This window comes from Haplochromis burtoni, unplaced genomic scaffold, assembly GCF_018398535.1.
Source record: "Haplochromis burtoni strain Fernald_Lab_line unplaced genomic scaffold, NCSU_Asbu1 Contig_89, whole genome shotgun sequence".
NCBI classification, from domain to species: Eukaryota; Metazoa; Chordata; class Actinopteri; order Cichliformes; family Cichlidae; genus Haplochromis; species Haplochromis burtoni.
The window spans coordinates 1,000,701-1,015,712 of NW_024582450.1; the positions used below are offsets into that span (position 1 = coordinate 1,000,701).

The following is a 15,012-nucleotide window of genomic DNA, read 5'->3' on the forward strand; positions in this document are numbered from 1 at the left end:
TCAATGGGAATACTAAACGCCGTCTGAATGCTGTTACTGCAGGTTGTAGAGAAGCTGATCAGAGGTCTGGCCATGGAGGAAAGCAAGAATTTGTTTTCTCTGTTTGAGCACAACAGCTCCACAGACCGAGCTCTGGAGAGCAGAGTGATTGTGGCAGATGTTCTGGCCAAGTTCGAGAGGTATCCGAGTCTTTGTGAACAAACACTGCCGTCCATTTAACCGTGTCTTTGTTGTACACTTTGCAGTAACGCATGGCATGTTTTCCTTTATTTTTCAGACTGGCAGGCAGTGAAGAAGAGGAGGAGGAAGGAGAATGGAAACTCTACTTTAAACTGTACTGTTTCTTGGATGTAGAGAGCATGCCCAAAGAGGGAGTGGAGTTTGCTTTCATGTTTGAACAGGTGAGATTTACTCTAATTATTATGTTTAGCTCAAAGTGATCACCTAAATGCTGACACAAGAAGAAGCAGGTGAGACCAAAAAAGGTGAGCTTTAAAAAATATTGCTGAAGAAGAACAGAAAGTAGATCAGGCATGAGTAAAAAACTCTAAAGGATGTCCGAAAGAAAACAAGGAAATCTTATTTGTATAGCGCTTTTAAAACCAAAATGCTTTAGAATAAAATTAATGAAATTTTCATAAAGTTTAATCCTACACACATTAACAATATTTCTACATAATAACACAACAGCAGCCTGTCTTCCAGAGTTCCAGAGATTAGCAGCTTCTAGAAGCTTCTCAAAAGTTATTAAGAAATAAACCTTAATAATCTTGAGTCAGTGTGGGTGTCTCGGGTTGGTGTCAAGGTTGACCCAAATCCACAAGAAGAAGTTCAGCAAGTGACGGACAACAATGTCTATAAATCGAAGCAGGAGGAAACATAAAGAGGCAAAAGAGAACAAACAGAGAACAAAAAGCACAACGGGGCAGAAAAATAAGGCAACCTGAGGCTTCAAATATACTGGTGACTACAGTTAACTAAAAGTGATCTAACAACTAAAACTAACTAAACAAAAATAAAAACTAGACTTTAAAAAAACCAAAACGATCTGAAACTGTTTTGTATCCATCCATCCGCTTCTGTTTATCCTTTTCAGGGTCGCGGGGGGCACTGGAGCCTATCCCAGCGTCTTAGGGCGAGAGGCAGGGTACACACTGGACAGGTCACCAGTCTGTCGCGGGGCTAACACATAGAGACAGACAACCAATCAGACTCACATTCACTCCTATGTGTAATTTAGTGTTTCCAATTAACCTAACCCCACTAACTGCATGTCTTTGGACTGTGGGAGGAAGCTGGAGTACCCGGAGAGAACCCACGTAAACACGGGAAACATGCAGACTCCACACAGAAAGACCCCAGCCTGATGGTAGAATTGAACTCAGGAATTCTTGCTGTGACGCAACAGTGCTAACCACCGTGTCACTGTAAAATAAAAATATAGATGAAATATCGCTAATTTTAGTATTTGTTAGCTTAGCAAAATTGTTATTACAGGTTGCCTGATGTATCTGTTTATTCAGACTCTGGATATCAACAAGACTCTAAATCAACTGCTATGAAAAAGTTCTGTGTTTTTATTGTAATATATTTACTGATTTTCCTAAATCTTGCCTTTGACATATGTCCACCATACAATGATAATTAAAAAGACCAAAACTTACACTGAAACTAATAAACCTAACCATTCTCAAACAATAAAAACTAAACCGAAACAAGAAAATCCACTCAGCAAACTAACTGAAAGTACACTGTACTTAAAACAAAAAGTCAAAATGAAATAAGAATAAAAACTAATTAGAAAAAAGTAAACTGCAATAACTCTTCTGGGGATTAATCTGGTCACAGCAACACAGCTGGAGAAAATAAGGAACAGGTGAAACAAATGAATGATACCAAAACATGGGAAGTAAAACTTCAAACATCAAACACAGGAGTGAACTAAATACCAGAGTAAAACAGGAAGTGAGCAGGGCACAGAGACGGCCACTTAACATGGGAACACAGGTGAGGCAGGAATAAACTGAAAGCATGAAATGATATGAATCACCAAAAACAGAAACCAGATAGTGAGCAAGAACACGAATAAGAAAACTTAAACAGAAGAAAGAAAAACTGGACTCATGATATAACAAATCTAAGTTAAAGCAACAACTCTACAGTAGGCAAACATTACTCATAAACCCAAACCATACGATAACTAAAGATTCAGATGAAACAAAAAACATTGATCCAAAAAGAAACTAAGAAAACTCAAAATCCTGCGTCAGGGACCCAGTCATGTATGTAGGTTCAAGACCATTTAGGCCTTTAAACACAAACAGTGCCACTTTATACTGGATGTTTCTGTAAATTTTGGAATAACTAATAGATGATAGATAATTGACTAACTCCAGTGTACAGTGAAGAAAAAGATAATAACATCATCCTCCTAAGATAATAAGATAGTTCTGAGCTGGAAGAAACTGCTCTTGACCCCAACATTTCTTTGTTAAATTTCAAATTAATGTCCCAAGATTATCCCAATGTTTTTAACATGAATGAAAGGAATTAAAAAGCCCTTAAAATGTCTTATTTAACCTCTTAATTCGTAATCGTGCCAAATTATATGACCTCTGTTGTGGTTTAGCTGTAAGAAACTGTGTGACATCAAGTAGTTTTTATATCTAAAAGCTCCTTGAATGAAGAACAAAGCCATAATAATCTCAAAGGAGTAAAAACCAGAAACCAAAACTAATTAATGTTGACACCTGACAACAATCAAAATCTAAGTCTGGGTTAAACAAACTGGGGAACGATACACAGATAAATCAACGAGGACCTAAAGATTGTAAGTAAAACGAGGCTTTCCTACATGAACGATGTAGTGGTGGCTGTTGACTCGCTGGTTCTCTGGCATGAATGTATGACTAGGTGTATTCATTTTTAGTAAGATTACAAAAGCAGTATTTGAACGCAATTCCAATTGAGCCTGATATTTTCTCTTCCTGCTGAAGATGTGATCCAGTCAGGAAATATAAGTGTCAGAAATGCAGACTGTCTTGCTCTCTCTCCCAGGCGCACGAATCTTTGATAAGTGGTCACTTCCCGGCCTCGGAGGAAACGCTGCAGCACCTGGCCGCTTTACGTCTTCAGTATCTCCACGGTGATGGGGCAGGTCGAGCCGGGTGGAGCCTGGGGAGCGTCTACCCAATTGGACGTCTGCGCAACCGCATTTTGCACTCCACCAAACCGGGTGTGGGGGTGGCAGGTGGAGCTGGAGGGGCTGGAGGTGCTGGAGCTGTAGATGGAAAAGGCGTGGCAGTAGGACAAGGTGGTGTCGGGCCCTGCGTAGAGAAACGAAAGACTCCGAGCTTCCTGGATGGCACCCTTAGGAGAAGTTTCAAGACTGGTTCACTGAAGAAGCAGAAGGTCAGTGATGGAGGAAAAAGAAGTTTTTCATTAAAGTTAAAGAAAATATAGCTACTTCATTTTAAAATTCTACTTTGCAAAAGTGATTTGTACAATTCTGCATCTTAAGTTCACTGAAATCCGTCTCCTGCTATACTAAATAATAAATGAATAAATAAATAAATATACACATGATAGTTCGGAGGATTCGCTGATTGTTTCAGATGGAGGATGAGCAAATGCTTGAGATGTGGGTGAAGGAGGAGACGTCTGCAACAAGGACCAGCGTGCTCGAGAAGTGGACTCGTCTGCAGGGCATGCCGCAGCATCAGGCCATGCTGAAATACATGAGCATCATTAAGGAGTGGCCAGGATATGGCTCCACCCTATTTGATGTGGAGGTGAGGAAAAACGCTCAGAAGATCAATTTTGGAGCTTTGTACAAATAAATTTGATCTGCTTCCTTTCCCTTCTCTCCTCTCTTGCTAGTGTAAAGAGGGAGGTTTCCCTCATGATCTGTGGCTGGGTGTGAGCGCTGACAACGTGTCTGTGTATAAACGAGGAGAACCCAAACCGCTCGAGACCTTCCAGTACGAACACATCACCTTCTTCGGAGCGTCACAGCCCTGCACCTACAAGATCATCGTGGATGAGAGGGAGATGTACTTTGAGACTCCACTGGTGAGAGCTCATCATTCGTTGTCTAATCACCCCCCCTCAGCGTATTTTCTCAGCGTAGGATTTGATACCTCTTATCTAGGATGTACTAATCTCCTTTTACACATTTTAGGTCGGCGAGATCACCAAGATTATGCGGGCCTACATCAACATGATGGTGAAGAAACGCTGCAGCATCATGTCTGTGTCCAGTGTTGCCAGTGCCTGGGTCAGGTGATCTCTCCCAGCCAGTCAAAGCTCTTCGTTCATCCATCTAGTGACACCAGACGCCTTGGCTCCTTGCATTGGTTGGTTGTGTTTTATAAAGGGCAGTCGCACCAACCAGCTCAACCTCCCACGTTGAATCATGAGCAGGGAATGAGCATCAATTACAAAAATGGGGAAAAAGTGGACACAGAAGCCAAATGCACACTCAACTGGCCTGGAGATCTATTAATAACGTAACATGAAATAGCATGAAAAAAAAAACTGTTTTGGGGGGCTGTCCCATCAAATACATAACCCTCAGCAGTAGTCCTGCATGTAGATGTTCAAGCACACACCAAACTCTCCGTTTTTGGACAAATTCAGAAACAACAAGCACAAAGCAGCCACCCAGTCCCAGTCAGCCCCAGGTGGCTCCTCCAACCTCCATTGCACTGCCAGACAGAAGAAAGCCACACTTTCTCAGTTTTGTTAGTTTCTATCTCACTTCTCCTCTAATTTCCGAGTCTCTCTCTTTCTCTTTATATATCCTCACTCTTTGTTTGCGGTCGCTGTTAAGTTAAAATGCTAAATTCTTGTTCTTGCTTGCTTTCTCTGTCTGTTATCGATAATATCAGCTCTGTCACGTCTGAGGAAAAGGACTCGGTGATTCGTCACCAAACAACATAGTGTTCACCTGCTCACTCGTCAGCGCCACTGTGTGGCCACAAGAAGAAAACTCAGCCAAAGGAAGCGGCTTTAAGTATTTAAAAAAAAAAATCCTATAAATATTCCAGAGAAGAAAGATTTACTTTGGATGCTCTCCAAAGTATGTGCATGGCTACGAGCCTCACTTGGCTCTGCAAGAACAATATCCAGAACAATGGCCAGAAACCCCCCCAACAAACTTTCCCCTATTTATGTCTACATGTCACACAAGCTGGATAAATGTGTATATTCGCCTATGTGCACACATAAACTGAACAAACATGTATCATTTTGTATCGTATATCGCACATTATAATAAGAATTATTGTTACATTTTTGGTGGCCGCTGCACTGTACAGTATATAAATGCCATACTAAATGCAATGTGACACCTGCCATGTAAGATACATGCAAGTGATTGGTGTTAATAATGACCACTGTATGTCTGAATATGATGCCAATACTGTACACTGGCTGTGCCATTAATGTGACTCACAGAGAAGTAAGAGTAAGATAAAAAAAAAAAAAAAGGAAACAGACTATAGTGAGTCTGGCTGCTATCGTGGTCATATTTCTAAGAGCATTTTGATGAATTTATCATTGTTGTTATTTGTTGGACTCACTCTGAAGAATTAATTGGAGCCATGAAATCCTGTCTATCCTCATCTGCTCAAGCTATTCTCATTTTTTTCTTCAGAGATCAGGAGACTTAAGCAAAAATGCACACAACCTTGTTTGTCTGTGTTTTTAGCCTATTTATGAACATGTGATTTTTATTTAAACAATTACTGATAATACTGTTATTATTGTATTCCCCCTATCTTAGCCAACCTAAAGTGCTGTGTCTGCATTGCTGCTGTGTGTGTGAGTGTATTAATGGCGTAAACTGTTGGATACGAAAAGGGAAAAGAGAAGCGATACTACTGAAGTGATACTAGTGATACTACTGTATTCCTTGGAAAAAAAGAGATGAATTTACATGAGTAACTTTTGCGAAGAATGGTGTTGTAATTGTGAGTTAACGGGAAAAGCATGGAATATCAGGGGAGGGTTGAGGGGTTGTTTATTTCCTATTGTGCTGTATGTGTTGCAAAGTTTGTTCAGGAAGAATGAAAATATGCTTTTGATTATTCTTTTTTTTCAGCATCAGTGTACAAGAAGCAGATATGACACTGTGAGGACACGGCTTTGGAAAAAGTTTAATTGTGCACTTGGAATGCTGAAATTCATCACTGCTTTGTGTGTGTGTGCATGCGTGCGTGTGTTCTTTGGACTCGAAGTGAGGTCACCTGATGCTGTGCATTGCAGCTAGATGGCACTCATGTCAAACACCTGCAGAGAGCACTGTAAACAAAGTGTTCCCACAAAGCAGATATCCACTGGGAGTGCTCGCATAGCATGGAAAGTTACCGTCCAGCATGACAACATGCTCCAGTTATTTGTCTTATCTGGTTTAGATGAAGTTTCTAAACTTGTTTCTGTGGCAATAAGATTTTCAGGATTTGCCCCAAAGACAGATCTGGTTTGGCTTTTCACACCAGACACTAAAGTGAAGTTCTTCAGGTGAAATATGTTGTTGTTTTTCTAGTTCATCACATACTCTACAGGGTGGCAGCGATGATTTTAGAAAAACTGAGGCTGTGAATCCAAAACCCCTCCAACCCCTCTGAAGTGTTGCCCAGTAACCAAAAATAAATTTATCCACAGATTTAATTGTAAAAAACCTGAATTGCTTCTTTAAATATAACAATTTAAAGTCTAAGAATATTGAAATCAGTCTCTACGACATGTAAAGTTGTAAGTGTACAATGCAGAGATTTGCTAAAATTCTCCAAATTTTAATAACCTCAGTGTCTTTAATCATAGCTACAGCCTGAAAGCATACACACAGCCCACTGGGATCCTGCCTGTAGATTTAGAATAAGCAGAACTCACTCACAGGTTCCACTTTGAACTTTTGGTTAATTTAGTTTAATCTAAAAAAAAAAAAAAAAAGGAGTGAAAAACTGAAAAATTGAAGTTCACAAGCCATAAATCCTGAGGACCCTGGAGCTGTGAGATCTGGTTATTCTACATCTGTGGTTCTGTCTGTCACTGATATTACACTGAGTAAGAAGAACTTGCCCTGTAGTTGCTGAAATGTGATCAGCATGTTTCTTAATGAAAATTCTGATTACAAATCTGTCTTCAAGGGCAACTTCATCACAAAGGGTCCTGTTATCAGCCGCAGGCGGCCAAAGTGGGGCCCACTCTTATCTTGTGTTACGCTTATTATCACCTTTACATAGTAAAACATTGTGCTTGTTTAAACAAAAAAGAACAACAAAAAAAAGAGAGAAAGAGAGAGATATGTGTGGTGTTCTTTTTTTTTTATTTGTAACTGGCTTTACAAAATTATGCTTTAATAAATTATTGAAAATGGTCCTATATTTACCGTGATCTTTGTGCACTTATTTTTGAACAGAGTTGAAGTTTTTCAGGGAGCTGTGCATGTGCTGGCACTAGGGCTCCAAACCTCTTTGCCCTTGGATGTCCTGTTCGTTTCATGAAGTTTATCATCTAATTTGTTGAAACAAAATATGGAAGCTTTAGAAGAGCTGAGGAGCTAAGCTGCCCAACAACATCTAGCTCATGAAGTCATCTACAACAATTAGCTATTATGTGTTAGCATTTGTTATAGAGTCACTTGCCTACTGTGGGAGGCCAACACAGAGCTTGGGAATGAATGGACTAAACGAAACAGCTGTAAAAAGGTATGATCCATCAGGAAAAAAGTTAATGTTTTAACTGTGACTTTTTAAAAATATACTTTTTGTGTGTGTCAAAGCAGCTATTTTTGTAAACTCCGCTGTTTATTCAGCGCATAGTTTAAATGACGTATATCGAAATGCACTGCGCTCTGCCAACGCCTTTCCCTCTTTTGTCTGTTTGGGTGCGTAAAGAGAGTGTGCGTCAGGATTTTGCGTTTGGTTCCTCCCCAGCAAGTTCACTTCTCAGGTTTCAGACTTCTGTCGGAGCAGCCGAGGCATTTCCTCCTTTTGCGCTTACACTGTCTTCTAAAATCTTCTGAAACATAAAAAATTGGAGGAGACTCTACACTCATACGCTCTTGGATGATGGGTTTACGGATATTATTGGCTGTTCTTCTCTTTGGTTTCGGCCTGGCGACCGTTTTCGCCGATTCGTCCACACCTGAGAACGGTAGGAAGGGAATCAGTGAATGTGGGGGCTGAGGAATTAGTTAAGCTGAAAAGCTTTTGTTTTTGATCAGATGTAGCTGCTTTCTAATTTATTATTATTATTATTATTATTATTATTATTATTATTAGTAGTAGTAGTAGTAGTAGTAGTAGTAGTAGTAGTAGTAGTAGTAGTGTTGTTGTTTTTATCTTTATTGCTACGCACAGGTTGCTCAAAACCCCGAATGTGAGTCGTTTAGCTGTTCAATAAAGTCACAACAGTTTTAAGGGCTATTATAGTCATAAAGCATTGTTTCATAAGCCTTGAACTGAGGAGAAAAGCACCCAAACATCTAGAATTAAAATGTCATTGTTTGCATTTTCTACACTGGAACTATTTATTATAAAATATATTAGATAACCTTACGTGCCGGCCACATTTCAGCTTAAAAAGCTTCACTTAAAAGGAATAAAAACACAACTTTGTTGGTAGAATTGTGTCTGTGTAAGATTCCTGTCTCTGAAAACTGTTGAAACCTCTCAACAGGAACAAGGAGTCTCTTTTTCAGCCCCTGGGGTGCTTGATTGTTTCAGAGCAAAGAGACTAAGAGAAACTGTGGCACACAAATATGAGACATTGTTTCTCCATTTTACAGATGCATGGCTTCACTCGCACAAACCCGGCTGTTGTTCTGTGTATGTCTGCTGATAATAACATGACTGGTTCCACAGGCTGTGTAGTTGCTGTACTTAGTCTCCATGGAAAATGTCCCAGGAGGATTACCAGTAGTTACAAAAACCAGAGTGGGCACATGCCAGGCCTTTTTAAATCTGCTCCTCATGGTGCCTTCATTTAAACTCGACAAGTTTTGCAGTCATGTTTGCCTTGACGTTTGAGGCAAAATGTTTCCACCTTGCCCATTATGTCCTTTAACTCGATTGTATTAACTTCTTTGACTTACAGTGTGTGAGTTGAAAAACGGGACAAGCTGTGAGGAATGTCTGAAAAATGTGACGGTAAGTTCGCTGAGAGAGCGTTTTATTTCTGCTTGGCTGATTTCTTTTTTGGGTTAACAGAGTTTCTGTGTGTGTGCATGGTCAGAATAGATGTCTCCTCCTCCAACCCAGACCTGTTTGACTGGTTTGAGAAGTAACTGATCTCATGAATTCTCACCCTGCTCCTTTTTTAGGCTGTGTGTGCCTATCACACACAGCCTAAAAAAGGTAATTTCCTGTAATTAGCCCGCATACCTCCTTTTTTGTTTTTCTGTTTAACTAATAGGGACATTGTGCACATTTTTTTTTAAACAGTGCTTGTGGTGCATCACAACAAAGTCATGTGTAACATATCCAGTGAGAACCATCCTCCCACCCCATGCGCTCTGCCCTCTGAATGATGCACGATGGGGACTCTGCTGGAGTAAGAAAACACACACACAAGCTGATCACATTGATAACGACTTTAATTCAATTAACTAAATGTTAAATATGCTGTCCAGTACACTGTCCGACTGAAGCTTATTTGCTGATTTTCTTTCTTTTTTTTCTCTGTGTGTTAGAGTGATAATTAATAAACGATATTCTTGTATAAGACAAAAATACTTGCATATCCCTGAAGTTGAGAAATTACTGTGTTGCATCAGTCCAATCATGATAAAAAATTGGAAAATTAAAAAATACTCCAAAGAAGGAGCTCAGGTTAAATGAAAAATACAAAAAAAGTCAAGTGCTTTATGGATTAAAATCTAAATATGATACTATACTAGGAGGTTAAACCTAAAATGAAGGCATGTATTGTGGTATGAGGTAGCAAAGAACTTCTGCGTCTGTCCTTGTGGCAGCTGAGCTGAAACAGATGTTAGATGAGGTGTTAATTAAGTGGTGCAGAGAGGATCTATAGCCACAGTCATTTGGATGACCTCAGCATCAAAATGCAACAGCAACGATTAATTCCCTTTGCGCATAACATGGACTCATTCCCACAGCTAGCACTTCAGTGTTCCAGATACAATAAAATGTCTGGGATTGTGCAATCCCTTCACATAACACATCTTACTAAAGTCCTGAAGCCAGGTACAGTCACGCTGTGTGCACAGTGTTTTGCTGCTACTCCAACACTCACTGTGTTCCCTCTGCTCTTAATCAGCTCACTGAACTAATCCATGTTATTGGGCAGCCACATACATTCCCCATGATGCTGGCTGTATCAGCTTTGTCTCCATCATTTTCCTCATAGGTCCCCCAGGTTTACAGGCCTCGCTCCGGGCAGTAGAGCCCCTTTCTGCGACTTGCTGAGATTGTAGTGATACGAAAAACCACTAGTAGGCTTGTTAGGCTATTTCACCTCCACATAAACTACAAGGAGCAAGAAAAATCCACTTTAGTAGGTTATGAAATAATTTCAAAATAAATAAATTGGAACAAGAGCTACTGCAACAGGCTCCCAATCAGCACCGTGCCAAGGATAAATAAAAACTAAATAGTTATATTTAAAGGCTCTTTCTCTTAAAAAAACTATTTTTTTCCTAAACAAACAAACAAACTTACAAATAGAGATTAAAAGATCCTGCATCTTCATAATTCTTATTTTTTCACGAATGAAGATTGGAACAGTTTATCCTGATTTGCTGTTGATGAAAGTTTCACTAAATCACTAAAGTGGAAAAACAAAAAGCCCCTCCATGTTTGTGGATTTTGCGTCTGGGGTTGTTTGTTTTGAATAAGTGCTTCAGCATGTAGATACGTTTTAGACAATAGCGGGATGGGGGAAAGCCCTATCCTGTTTCACCGTGACAGCCTCTCCCTGTACAAAGCGTGCTATCCAATAGTTTGGTAGTAAAATAGGAACCCATTCATGTTAACATTCATTTTGTCCACATGCTTTTGTACTATTACATCTTTAAAATCTTGATGCAGAACTTCTTACAGAAGTACATTTGCATATTAAACATTAAAATTGTCTTTGATATTTGTTATTTTTATCAGCGAGTCAAAAAACATTAACGTTTTATTCAGTACATCTGTAGAATGATTTGGTTTGAGAAGAGGAAATTAAACGCAACCTAATGAAGGAGGAAGAACAAGAATTTTCTATCTGGAAGATAAATTTGTGATTTCTGAATGACATTGTCACTCTGGTTCTGTCTGCAGTGAACTTCCAGATCTTGATAATCACCTTGTCAGTGGTTGGTGGCATTCTTATCATTGCCTTTTTGGTCTGTCTCTTCTGCTGCTGCAAGTGTGAGAACATCGGGTAAGTGTAATGTGAGCTCTGGTTGACAAAACCCTCTCATTCCAGCCAGTGTGATGCTGGTAGAATACATTGTAGCAATTATATTATTAGTTGTGTGCAACAGGTTAAGATATGTACTGACTACCCATCAAGTCCTTCAATTAAATGATTATGTTACACGTAAGCAATCCTGAAAATGGGAGTGTTTCCGCTTATGCGTGAGCGTGAAGTAGCACAAAGGCAGTCTGCAGGCAGTCAGGTACTGCCCATCTACCTGCAGAGAGTGTTTATTGTGGATTGGGGCTGTGTCAAGAACATGTGACACATCCAGTCTGTGGGCTACTCTTGCTTCTGCTGTTGTTGGTTCATGAGCCAGCCACAGAGGAAAGTGAAATTATAACTACAAAGAGCTGAAGTGAAACAGTTTAAAAATGGTGAAATGTGTCTACTGTGGAGCCTGTCTGTGCTTTTCATGGCGTATTTTTATTCTTTGACTTACTCTTTTCTCATTCTTCTGCTGTTCTTGCTGGACTCTGTTGTCACTCTTTAACTCGACCCCCTTGTCAAGCAATTGGCAGTTGACTGATTCATAGGTCATCCACATCTGGCACCATTTTTGACTTTCAGATGCTGTTTTATTAGGTTAAGGCTGAACTAAAGTTGATTCAGTTCAGAAAAGTGTGGTAATTTAAAAAAAAAAAAAAGTTTTCTACGTTTGCAGGGTTCAACCCCATCTTAAACTCACAACACTTGCCCACATTTATTCACACTAGGAATGCCACTAAATTGCTTTTCTTTAAACATACCTTGCGATGATTGCTTTCTTATGAGTTTGTTAGTAATAATCAGCAATCTTTTCCTTCTACTACATAAATCTAACACTGGTCTTGTTTTTTCAGATCTAGCAGGTCTGAGGCCAAGATGCAGCGGCAGGCCAATAAGCTGAGAACCAAGCAGGATGAAAGGTGGCAATATCATGTTTTGTTTTGTAATACTGTTTCACCCCCTATGACTGGTTGGTCTCTGTATTTGATACATCCATAGCTATAACTTAACAAAACGTGGCTTTAAAGAGTTGGTGGACTCTAAATTGCTGCCTAAATCTCTAGTTTATATAATTAAAATTCAAAAATCATGAGAAAAAGCAAAACTACAGTTCAGCACCATGTCTTTATGACCAAGTTTCTTCCTATAGAACAGCATCTCTCTCAGCTAACATTAAATATTTGCTATAAACACATACAAATTGGAGTTATTTCTCTATACTTTACATGTATTTCCTCTAAACAACAATTATACATTTTGGGCTTTTATTGGTTCTGTAATAGTTGCACTAGGTGCGACACACCGGCTACCTTTTGCATTGATAGCTATGATTAGCATCGCTTTCTTTCAACGCACACGAGGGGGAAAAATGCAGACGTCATACTGTTATCAGCCCAAACTGGTTTGTTTCCACGAGTCTGACATTCTGAAAAATCATTAGTCGTCGCCCTGTGACTTATGGAAGAATGTTTTGTCTTTACAGGAGGGCGGAGATGAAGCAGAGACACCAGGAAATCAGGCAGAAATATGGTGAGCTTTTCTCTTTGTTAGTCTGTGTGTGTCAGCAATCGGCTACCTATACAGCATCTAAATTATGACTTACTCTACAAAACAAAATGTGGCTCTTTTTACACCTGTAATGTCATTTAGTAGATATGAGAGCGCGTGATTAAGAAAGTTGATTCTGTATTGTGCTACCAGTATGAGGCACTTTGCCCAGTTTAGCATAACTGCTGGGGAAGGGAAAAAACAGCTTGTCTGACTGTGTCCATAAGGTCCAGAGAGTTCAGAGCTATACTATTTAAATGTCTCTTTTCTACTAATGAAATTCAGATGTTTATGGATATGGAACTGGCTACTGCAAGAAATTCAGAGAAAGCATCAGTTTATGTCCTCCAGGTTTTCGTTGAGTGGAAATCACCCCAGTGGGCAACACATAACACTATGTTAACTTTGCAGGCCTGCTATAATATGAATGATTTTCAAAAGACACCAATGAGTAATTACTTCTGCACTGGCACTCGCATAGTATCAGGGTTAATTGAGCAGAAAAGATAGACACAGTCACAAGACTTGTTCCAGTTCATCCTGCAAGAGCACCTTCTGGAGTCTGATCCATGGAGGCCCAACCTACAACCTAAATGTTCCTGCTAAGGTCCTTGTAATGTTATGGCTGATGGGTGTATACCATAAAGCTAAATATAAAAGTTTAAGAGAGGCTGGTAAGTTTTTATTTAGCTATGATACAATACAGTGCGAGGCTAGCCATTTACTCCTGTCCGTGCTAAGCTACGTTCACCGTAATCTGGCACTGACTTCATAGTTACCATTTTGCGCGAATATATCAAACGATTTATTTAAATCAGGGCAACGCTTACTGATTGTTTAATGTTTTCCAGGTCTAAGTGGACAAAACCCATACTCCAGATTTTCTTGAAATGGATTTGTCAACTGAGATTATTAACTGCAGACAGAGGACATCCATGAGCTGTCTTGAAGTGACATGATTGGAGAATTGTTGTAATTGATATAAAAATCAAATGTAAGAAAAGTAGTTTAAATAGATCAGGGTCATTTGGTCAATGAAGCATTCAAAGAATCCTACATTTACTGAAATGACCCAAGAGGCTGGAACCAAATGCTAGAAGAGATATGTAGTGTTGGTATTTTTCCAAACACTTGTCATTTATCCTGTGACTCAAGATACTAATCTGCTAATCTACTATTTATTTGGGTATTTAGTCTAATGGTACTGAATGGAAGGAGTCCAGTCTGGCTGCTGGAATATTCTTTCCTTTAGCTTCTGTTGTAATTGTACATTTTCACATTGTTTTTGCTGCTGAGATTTTACTTTTATCTTGTTTTAAATGTTTTTTTCCCCCATTCTGAAATCTAATTACTGTGTTACTGCTGCTGTTTCCTACTGTTGACAACGAATTTTAAACCAATCACATTTGCAGAATATATTCTGAATATATGAGGTCAAAATGAACATAATGAAAGAACTTATAAATAAAAGATTTCAGACTGATCCCTAATTCTGATAGTAACACTGTTTATGTTTATTTCCCATTGAGCTTTCATGTTAACCTACCTTTATAAAATACTGTATGTTTTGTACAGTTTATCAATAAATCAAACATTTGATTAAAAGATGTGTTATTCCTTAAAAGAAAAAAAAATCAATGATCTTCAGTTGTAGTCAGAAGATTACGTATGCTCACCACGAGTTACGACTTTGTACCACGTATACATATGGTATACATAGACCCACACTATTTGTTTAAATCTGCCTTGGTAAGTTGCACGTCAATCAGACACTTTTGGTATCCATCAACAAGCTTCTGGCATATTTCTGGATAGATTTTTTTTTAACACTCATGGCAGAATTCCTTTAACTTGGTTTCAAGACACTCTTAAGCATTGTTACCCGATTTTCAGTATGATCGAGGTTGAAGCTCTAGGAAGGCCATGGAGTGGGGGGGTCATTGCCCTGTTGGAGCACGAAGGTGGTCTACCTCAAAACAAACACAAACAAATGCTAAAATAAAACCATATTTCAAAACATGAAAAACTATGAACTTATCGACTACTTAA

General features: G+C 39.1%; 2 protein-coding genes across 4 annotated transcripts in view; both read left to right on the top strand.

Moving 5' to 3' along the window:
- myo10l1 (myosin X, like 1) overlaps positions 1-7,388 on the top strand; it is a 44,568-nt gene extending 37,180 nt beyond the window's left edge. For all 3 annotated transcript variants that reach the window (XM_042222607.1, XM_042222608.1, XM_005934321.3), the window contains exons 38-43: positions 43-179; positions 278-401; positions 3,058-3,411; positions 3,615-3,791; positions 3,880-4,071; positions 4,181-7,388. In XM_042222607.1, coding sequence (XP_042078541.1) covers positions 43-179; positions 278-401; positions 3,058-3,411; positions 3,615-3,791; positions 3,880-4,071; positions 4,181-4,285 — 1,089 coding nt within the window. In that variant the 3' untranslated portion in view covers positions 4,286-7,388. The remainder of the gene's footprint in view (positions 1-42; positions 180-277; positions 402-3,057; positions 3,412-3,614; positions 3,792-3,879; positions 4,072-4,180) is intronic.
- A 508-nt stretch (positions 7,389-7,896) lies between these two features.
- pttg1ipa (PTTG1 interacting protein a) lies at positions 7,897-14,568 on the top strand. The gene is made up of 7 exons (XM_005934320.3): positions 7,897-8,160; positions 9,103-9,155; positions 9,450-9,558; positions 11,289-11,391; positions 12,270-12,335; positions 12,899-12,945; positions 13,815-14,568. Exons 1-7 carry the CDS (start codon positions 8,073-8,075, stop codon positions 13,850-13,852), a joined length of 504 nt encoding a protein of 167 aa, XP_005934382.1. The 5' UTR covers positions 7,897-8,072; the 3' UTR covers positions 13,853-14,568.
- Positions 14,569-15,012: the final 444 nt, after the last annotated feature.

Excerpts from the sequence above, each read along its gene's own strand:
- pttg1ipa (XM_005934320.3), top strand. The coding sequence starts at position 8,073 with ATGATGGGTTTACGGATATTATTGGCTGTTCTTCTCTTTGGTTTCGGC. Across the intron at positions 9,559-11,288 it reads ACGATGGGGACTCTGCTGGA|TGAACTTCCAGATCTTGATA; the intron begins GTAAGAAAACAC and ends TTCTGTCTGCAG. Across the intron at positions 12,336-12,898 it reads AGAACCAAGCAGGATGAAAG|GAGGGCGGAGATGAAGCAGA; the intron begins GTGGCAATATCA and ends TTGTCTTTACAG.